Here is an 8,220-nt window from a genome sequence, read left to right as displayed (position 1 = left end):
AGTGGTGATCGAAGGGGGGAGGGGAGGGTGCTTAGCTTACAGAAGAGTAGAGTGAAACGGGGGGGGGGGCACGGTTCCATCAAGGAGAAACAAACTGAACTTTCACACCGTAGCCTGGCCATTCCTGAAACTGGTTTTCAAAGCTTCTCTGATGCACACCGCGCCCTCCTGTACTCTTCTAACCGCCCTGGTGTCTGGCTGCGCGTAATCAGCAACCAGGCAATTTGCCTCAACCTCCCACCCCGCCATAAACATCTCCCCCTTACTCTCACAGATATTGTGGAGTGCGCAGCAAACAGTAATAGCAATGGGAATATTGGTTTCGCTGAGGTCTAACCGAGTCAGTAAACTGCGCCAGCGCGCTTTTAAATGCCCAAATGCACATTCTACCACCTTTCTGCACTTGCTCAGCTCCTGACTACTGTCCAGGGTGCCTGTGTATGGCTTCATGAACCATGGCATTAAGGGGTAGGCTGGGTTCCCAAGGATAACTATAGGCATTTCAACCTCCCCAACAGTAATTTTCTGGTCTGGAAAGTAAGTCCCTTGCTGCAGCTTTTGAAACAGACCAGAGTTCCTGAAGATGCGACCATCAAGTATCTTTCCCGGCCATCCCACACTGATGTTGGTGAAACGTCCCTTGTGATCCACTAGTGCTTGCAGCACCATTGAAAAGTACCCTTGCGGTTTATGTACTCGCTGCGTTGGTGCTCCGGTGCCAAGATAGGGATATGGGTTCCATCTATTGCCCCACCATAGTTAGGGAATCCCACTAAAGCAAAAAGAAAAGGAGTACTTGTGGCACCTTAGACACTAACCAATTTATTTGAGCATGAGCTTTCGTGAGCTACAGCTCACTTCATCGGATGCATGCCGTGGAAACTGTAGCAGACTTTATATATACACAGAGAATATGAAAAAATACCTCCTCCCACCCCACTGTCCAGCTGGTAATAGCTTATCTAAAGTGATCATCAGGTGGGCCATTTCCAGCACAAATCCAGGTTTTTCTCACCCCCCACCCCCCCACACAAATTCACTCTCCTGCTGGTGATAGCCCATCCAAAGTGACAACTCTTTACACAATGTGCATGATAATAAAGTTGGGCCATTTCCTGCACAAATCCAGGTTCTCTATGACCTGCACATTTCCCAGAGTCACTACCCTTGATATCAGCAGCTCAGTGATAGCACTGGCTACTTGCATCACAGCAGCCCCCACAGTAGATTTGCCCACTCCAAATTGATTCCCGACTTACCAGTAGCTATCTGGCGTTGCAAGCTTCCACAGGGCTATCGCCACTCGCATCTCAACTGTGAAGGCTGCTCTCATTTTGGTATTTCTGCACTTCAGGACAGGGGAAAGCAAGTAACAAAGTTCCATGAAAGTGCCCTTACGCATGCGAAAGTTTCGCAGCCACTGGGAATCGTCCCAGACCTGCAACACTATGTGGTCCCACCACTCTGTGCTTGTTTCCCGGGCCCAGAATTGGCGTTCCACGCCATGAACCTGCCCAATTGACACCATGATGTGCACATTGTAGGGGCCCGTACTTTGTGAGAAGTCTATGTCCATGTCCTCATCACTCTAATCACCACGCTGCAGTTGCCTCCTCCTCGCCTGGTTTTGCTTTTCTTGCAGGTTATAGTCCTGCATATACTGCTGGATAACGTGTGTGGTGTTTATAGTGCTCATAATTGCTGCGGTGATCTGAGCGGGCTCCATGTTCCCAGTGCTACGGCGTCTGCACTGAAAAAAGATGTGAAACGATTGTCTGCCATTGCTCTGATGGAGGGAGGGGTGACTGACAGGGTTGGCTTACAGGGAATTAAAATCAACAAAGGGGATGGCTTTGCATCAAGGAGAAACAGAATGGCCCCCCTCAAGGATAGAACTCAAAACCCTGGGTTTAGCAGGCCTTTGATTTCACAGAGGGAGGAAGGAGAAAATGAATCCAAAACAAATCTGGTCTATTTCTTGTTTTGATCCACTTCATCTATCTTTATACATCTTGCTGGCAGCAGACTGTGCAGTATGACTGCTGGCCATCGTCATCTCCTAGGTGCTCGGCAGAAAACAGCGCAGTATGACTACTGGCCATCGTCATCTCCTGGCTGCTCATTAAAAGACAGTGTAGTAGGACTTCTGGCAGGACTGAATTGCCATGAACGAAACTTAAAAGGATAACGACCTGGCTGAGTCACTCCCATGTTTGCCCAGGCACCCCTGACCTCACCGAGGTCGGTTAAAAGAGCACCCTGGAGTATGGCGACAATGGCTACTAGTCATACTACACTATCTGCTGCCAAAAGGCAATGAGCAGCTACTGTGCAGCAATGCAGTACCACGTCTGCCAACACCCAGGAGACATACGGTGATGGTGAGCTGAGCGGGCTCCATGCTTGCCGTGGTAGGGCGTTTGCTCGGGTAACCCAGGAAAAAAGGCGCAAAACGATGGTCTGCCATTGCTTTCACGGAGGGAGGGAGGGAAGGAGGGCCTGACGATATGTACCCAGAACCACCTGCAACAATGTTTTTGCCCCATCAAGCACTGGGATTTCTACCCAGAATTCAAATGGGCGGCAGAGACTGCGGGAACTGTGGGATAGCTACCCACAGTGCAACGCTCCGGAAGTCGACAGTTGCCTCGGTACTGCGGATGCACTCTGCCGACTACATGCCGGATAAATGCACTAAGACCATTTGTGGGGGGGGGGGGGAACACACAATCAATCGACGGTATAAAAACGCTTTCTACAAAACCAACTTCTATAACTTCGACCTAATTTCATAGTGTAGACATAGCCTTAGATAAGTCACTTCACCTCTGTGCCTCAGGCCAGGTCTACACCTAAAATGTAGGCATAGCTACAGCCCTCAGGACTGTGAAAAATTTCGCACTCTGTGCAGAGTAGTTAGGTTGGCTTAACCCCTAGTGTAGACACAGCTAGCTACTGCCTCTTGGGGAGGTGGATTATCTCCACATCGGCGGAAAAGCCCCTTCCACTGATGCAGGAAGCATCTATGCTACAGGGTGCAGCACCAGCGGTGCAGACAGGGCCTGTGCATTTGACTGAGGGGGCAAAGCTTCAAACCAATTCTCACCGCCCCCTTTAAATGGAGGCCAATGGGGGGATTAAGGAACCCCCCTCCCCCCCGCCAAGAGATGGGCGGGCTGCTCCCCCCCCCCCGCTCAGGAACGGCCTCCCCCTCAGCACTCGGGCGGGGCGGACACACACCCTGGCTGGGGAAGCTTCATTCCACGCCAGCGCCCGGACACGAGGCCCAGGCCGGGGGAGCCAGCCCCGCTGCGCGCCCGCGCCCGTCCCTGCATCGCCGGCCGGCCTGACCCAAGCTCGGCCCCGCGGTCCGCGCTGCTCGCTCCCAAACTCCCCAGGGCTGCGCGCCCCACTCTTGGTCTGCAGGGAGCCAATGAGAGAGGCAAACCCGCCTGAGTGACAAGCGACGACAGCCAATAAGCAGGCGCCTTGTTGCCGGGTGGCTCGAGCGCTCGCTCTATAAAGGCGGCCACGCGCGGAAGGCTGCGCTGCGGGCTGGAGAGTGCGTGTCTCTGGCGGGGGAGGGGGTGACGGCGGGGCCGGGCGACGAGCAGCAGCCGAGCGCCGCGCGAAGGGATCCCACGTCGAGCTCACGCGGGGATTTTAATCCGATTCCGGCCGGCCCGGATTTTATCGCGAGCGGGTTTTAAGGTGAGTCCGGGCGGGCCTGGACAGAGCCGGCTGGGGGGGGCGGGCGGCGGGACCGCGGCCGTTCTGACCGTGCGCTACGCTTGTGTCGCAGGCGGCTCTGTCTCCAGCCTCGGGAGAGGGGCAGGATGTCCGAAGTGGAGCAGCAGGTGGCGGATCCCGCCGACGCCACCCAGAACGGGCACGAAGCGACCGAAGGCGCCGGGGAGCAGCAGGCCGAGAGCGGCGGGGCGCCGGCGGCAGCGGCGGCGCCGGCGCCTGCCAGCCAGAACGGAGCCGAGGGCGACCAGATCAACGCCAGCAAGAACGAGGAGGATGCGGGGTAGGTGTCGCCCCTCTGGCGGAGGCGGAGGCGCGGGCCCCGCTCTTGGCCGCCATGTGCCGCGCTGTCGCGGATCAGTAGGCCGCGCGCGCGCTCCTGCCTGTCGCCGTAACGGAAATGGGGGGCGGAGAGGGTAGAAGGCCCGGCCGCTCAGACCGTCCCGGCCCCTTGGGGTAGGGCCGCCGAACGGCCCCGTCGCGGAGGGCAGGCTCGGCGCGGCGCGGCGGCCAATGGGCAGGCCGGTCACTGCCGCGGCGGAGGCCTTTCCTTTGTTCTGGGGCTGCCTTTTGTTGGCGCCATGTGGAGGCTGGGGGGGGAGGGGCGGGGAATCGAGCCTGCTGGCTCCTCGCGCTGTGAAATGGCAGAGATCGCCCCTCGCTCCCGCTCCGGCTGCGCCGCCCGGGGTTTCCGAGCGGGGAAGCTTGGCAGGGCCTTGCTTTTCCCGCTGTACGGGCTGGAGCGCTTCCCCTCTGCGCAATGGGGGCCGGGCCCCCTCCACTGTTGATGCAAATCCCACTATCGGCCGGTTTTTGAATAAGGTCTGCGGAGATGCCTTCTCCGTGAAAATTGTTGAGGGGAATCTGGGGAAGAGATGGCATCATAAGGGTAGAACGGGAGCACTTAGCGTTACACGTCCTACACCACTTACTAGGGTCTATTTCTTGGTGCATTGTCAGCTAATGGGGGTTTGTCTACATTTGAAATGCTTAAGTGGCATAGTTGTAACAGCACCACTGTGGCACTTCAGTGTAGATGCAACTGCCTATGCTGCTAAGAGGTTTTGCCTGCTGGCATAGGTAAATTTTTCTGTCAATCTAGTACTGTCTATGCTGGGGGTTAGGATGGTGTAACTATGCAGTTGAAGCATGGATTTTTCACTCCCTTGAGAGATGCAGTTAAGAGAATTTAATTTTCATCTACATTGTACATTCTAGTGTACACAATGCCTTGATCTCTTCTGACTTTGGGGGAGAGGGTGTAGTTTTTCCAGTGCTGGCTCTCATCCAACTGTCTCTTGGGACTTACTATTACCACCCCCATATTGGTGCTTACTGGTGCAGTTATGCCTGCTTCCAAAATACAGCACATGTGTATCTTTCAGAGTTGTGGATTAAGCCACTCCTTTCCATTCAAGCTTACCTTCTGTCCTTGGTTTGAAGCCTTCTGATTAAGGTCCAAATAATCACATGAGCCTCAGATCTTTGGATGCTTCACAATGGCATGGTTCTGCTCCTTAGGACTGCCTGTCCAGCAGGACTGAGGAGGAGTGTAGGAGCTAGGCCACTGGATAATTTACTGTGCAAATCAAATACTTCAAAAATTCTGCCCTATACATTGAAGTGCAGTGCACACCTATAGTAGCAGCAGAAGAGGAGATGTGATAGTGCGACTCTACCCGTTTCCTCACTGGGAGGAGGAGATTTTTTTATCTGTTTTCCATACAGTGTGCAGGGAGCAGGATTTGGCCCAAAATCTAGGGATGAAACTGTCTGCAATTCTTATATTGATTTGAAAGCATTACAGTATCCTGTAATACTAAACTGCGTTATATGGTGAGTTTTGGCAACTCTAAAGTGTACCTACAGAATTGTCTTGCCATTAAAGCAAAAGTGCCACTGTAGATTACTCAAACCTATTGTCAGTCAGAATGCGGGAACTGTGGGATAGCTACCTATTGTCAGTCAGTACAGATTAAAGAAGCCTTGCAAAAATTCCATTTGCTCATGGTGAGCAAGCATTTTGGTGAGAATAAAATCACAGATTTACATGATCTTCACACCTCATGGTAATAAGTGGGTGCCTGGTTTGGTAAATTCTCAACCCTTTTTGTAAAGGTGAGGTTAGTGTGACTGAGGACTAACTGGTCAAAAACACATTCCGACTTTCCAGTTGGACTAATGACATTGCAACTGCTTTAAAGAGTACACAACTAGAATCTCTCCACAAGGAAGTAGTAATCAGGAAATGGTCCTTTTACCTGATTACAGGTCTTTCTATTAAAAAAAATAGATGGCATAATATACATTTGTTAAGGCTTTATCCTTTTGTAGATAGGTGGGAACACTTAAATTTTCAAATAGATTGAACTGGAAGCCAAAAAGTAATGTCCAGTAACTCCAGTTACTTCAGTTCACTTAAAAGTAGCCAAACTGTGGAACTAAGCAGCTGGGCTGCCTTTACGGTGTCAGGGCTCTGAATTCAGCCCTAGAGATGTGTGAAAGGCTAAGGTTAAATGTTACCTTGGAAATAACATGATGTGAAGTATAGCCATCTTCCTGGGTTTTGCTGGAGTTCCTGTTGGATCTTGGATTGTTTCCTGAGCTCTAATCTGGATAGATGAGCTGGGGGGGTAGCTGAATGTCCTTTAAGTTCTAAATGTCTTGATTTAAGTCTCTGGTGACTCAGTTTTCACTTCCTACTCTTGATGTCAACTTTACAAATCAGTTTTCTAAACTAGATGGTTTTTTGAATTTACAATGCAAGAGAAGGGAAACCTGGCTGCCTTTCATAAACTCTTAACTAAGCTTTCAGGGTTCTATCTATGGAATTACAAGTTAGTTGTTCCCTGTGTTACAAAATGGTATAAATGTCATGTAGATGTGACACTAACCATGTAGGAACTGGGCCAAAATTCTTGAACACAAAAAAGCACATGCTTCAACTTTATGGATGTTAACTCTTATCGCGAAAACTAAATTTTATTTTTTGTGAGCTAGAAAGTTATAAGTGGCAGTCAATGAAGTGCTGTTAATAGAATATTGAGGCTGAGGGAGAACCTCAGTTTTCTAACAATAACTGTCTCTGTACTCCTATTCTTGCATCAAACTCTCATTTTAAAGACCTTTATCCAAATTAAAAGAATTTATGTGGTTTTTCCTGAAATACAAAAGACTGCAGAGTCTTCTAACAGCAATACCTTTGAAATGGCATATATTAACAGGCCATTGAATGCACTTCTTGCCTTTGGCCTTGTTCCTCAATGCACAGGAGGCATATAGATATTAATGTACATCATGCTGTCTGCTGCTGTAACAATTCCTAATGTAGTAATTTTACCCTTATGAAATTTCAGGAAAATGTTTGTTGGTGGCCTCAGCTGGGATACAAGCAAAAAAGACTTGAAAGACTACTTCACTAAATTTGGTGAAGTGGCTGATTGTACAATAAAGATGGACCCGAACACAGGAAGATCAAGAGGTTTTGGATTTATTTTGTTCAAAGAAGCTGGAAGTGTTGACAAGGTGAGTTTAAGATTATACCTCTGAGCTTTCTAAAGTCTAGTGAAAAATCTCCTTTTGCGTGAATTAATCTTGCCATACCAAATTATTTGCAGGTATTGGAACAGAAAGAACACAGGTTAGATGGGCGACTTATTGACCCCAAAAAGGCCATGGCAATGAAGAAAGATCCAGTGAAGAAAATTTTTGTTGGTGGACTTAACCCTGAAGCCACAGAAGAGAAAATCCGGGAATACTTTGGAGAGTTTGGAGAGGTATGTAACTTAATCCTGGTACATGCTGAAACACAACAGAATATGCTGTAATTACATTTTGTAAACTGAACATAGACTGGATCTTCAAGTTTACATCTGTTCCAAAATGCCTTCAACTATTAAACATTAAGCATTTTTATAGTAGTAACTTAAAATGAAGGGTTTGACTTTCAAAAAGTCATGCACATAAAAAGATGACCATCACTACAGCTCCATGCAGAAATTGCCAGATGTGCACTTGTTTGTCACCATATTTAAATCCTATTTTGCAAGGCTAGAGCTCTAAACTTGTGTGAATTGGCTTAAGGAAGTTAAAGCCAACAGAATAGCATAATCATGGTATCTGTATGTAATGTGTTCAGCATGAAATACAGAACGGTAACAATACAGTGAAAAGTAATTGTCCTGAAGTTGTAGTATTTCATGTTTTCAGATTGAAGCAATTGAACTTCCAATGGATCCAAAGACCAACAAAAGGAGAGGCTTTGTGTTCATCACTTTCAAGGAAGAAGATCCAGTCAAGAAGATCTTGGAAAAAAAATTCCATAATGTTAGCGGAAGCAAGGTAGGAAATGATTCAAATTGAAGCAATTATTTCCCCAATTTTGGAAGTTGGTATCTAGTTTACAACACTATTTCAGAAAGTATGAGATTCAGTTTAGTGACTGTTTCTGGTCTTCAGGTACACATGCAATAA

At 48.9% G+C, this 8,220-nt stretch overlaps 2 protein-coding genes across 7 annotated transcripts in view; one reads left to right on the top strand and one right to left on the bottom strand.

The window, feature by feature from the left end:
- Positions 1 to 3,539: 3,539 nt before the first annotated feature.
- Positions 3,540 to 8,220, top strand: part of HNRNPAB (heterogeneous nuclear ribonucleoprotein A/B) — a 6,501-nt gene continuing 1,820 nt past the window's right edge. The window contains exons 1-5 of one of the 2 annotated variants that reach the window (XM_073355466.1): positions 3,540 to 3,711; positions 3,803 to 4,030; positions 7,104 to 7,272; positions 7,365 to 7,523; positions 7,957 to 8,088. In XM_073355466.1, coding sequence (XP_073211567.1) covers positions 3,837 to 4,030; positions 7,104 to 7,272; positions 7,365 to 7,523; positions 7,957 to 8,088 — 654 coding nt within the window. In that variant the 5' untranslated portion in view covers positions 3,540 to 3,711; positions 3,803 to 3,836. The remainder of the gene's footprint in view (positions 3,712 to 3,802; positions 4,031 to 7,103; positions 7,273 to 7,364; positions 7,524 to 7,956; positions 8,089 to 8,220) is intronic. The other variant, XM_073355468.1, reaches the window with a different exon arrangement.
- Positions 7,222 to 8,220, bottom strand: part of PHYKPL (5-phosphohydroxy-L-lysine phospho-lyase) — a 26,688-nt gene continuing 25,689 nt past the window's right edge. For all 5 annotated transcript variants that reach the window (XR_012160206.1, XR_012160207.1, XM_073355463.1 and 2 more), the window contains one exon: positions 7,222 to 8,051. The gene's annotated coding sequence lies outside the window, so the exon portion shown is untranslated. The remainder of the gene's footprint in view (positions 8,052 to 8,220) is intronic.

Source organism: Lepidochelys kempii, chromosome 8, assembly GCF_965140265.1.
Source record: "Lepidochelys kempii isolate rLepKem1 chromosome 8, rLepKem1.hap2, whole genome shotgun sequence".
Taxonomy (NCBI): domain Eukaryota; kingdom Metazoa; phylum Chordata; order Testudines; family Cheloniidae; genus Lepidochelys; species Lepidochelys kempii.
The sequence above is the reverse complement of the archived record's forward strand: the minus strand, read 5'-3'. Positions and strand labels throughout refer to the sequence as shown.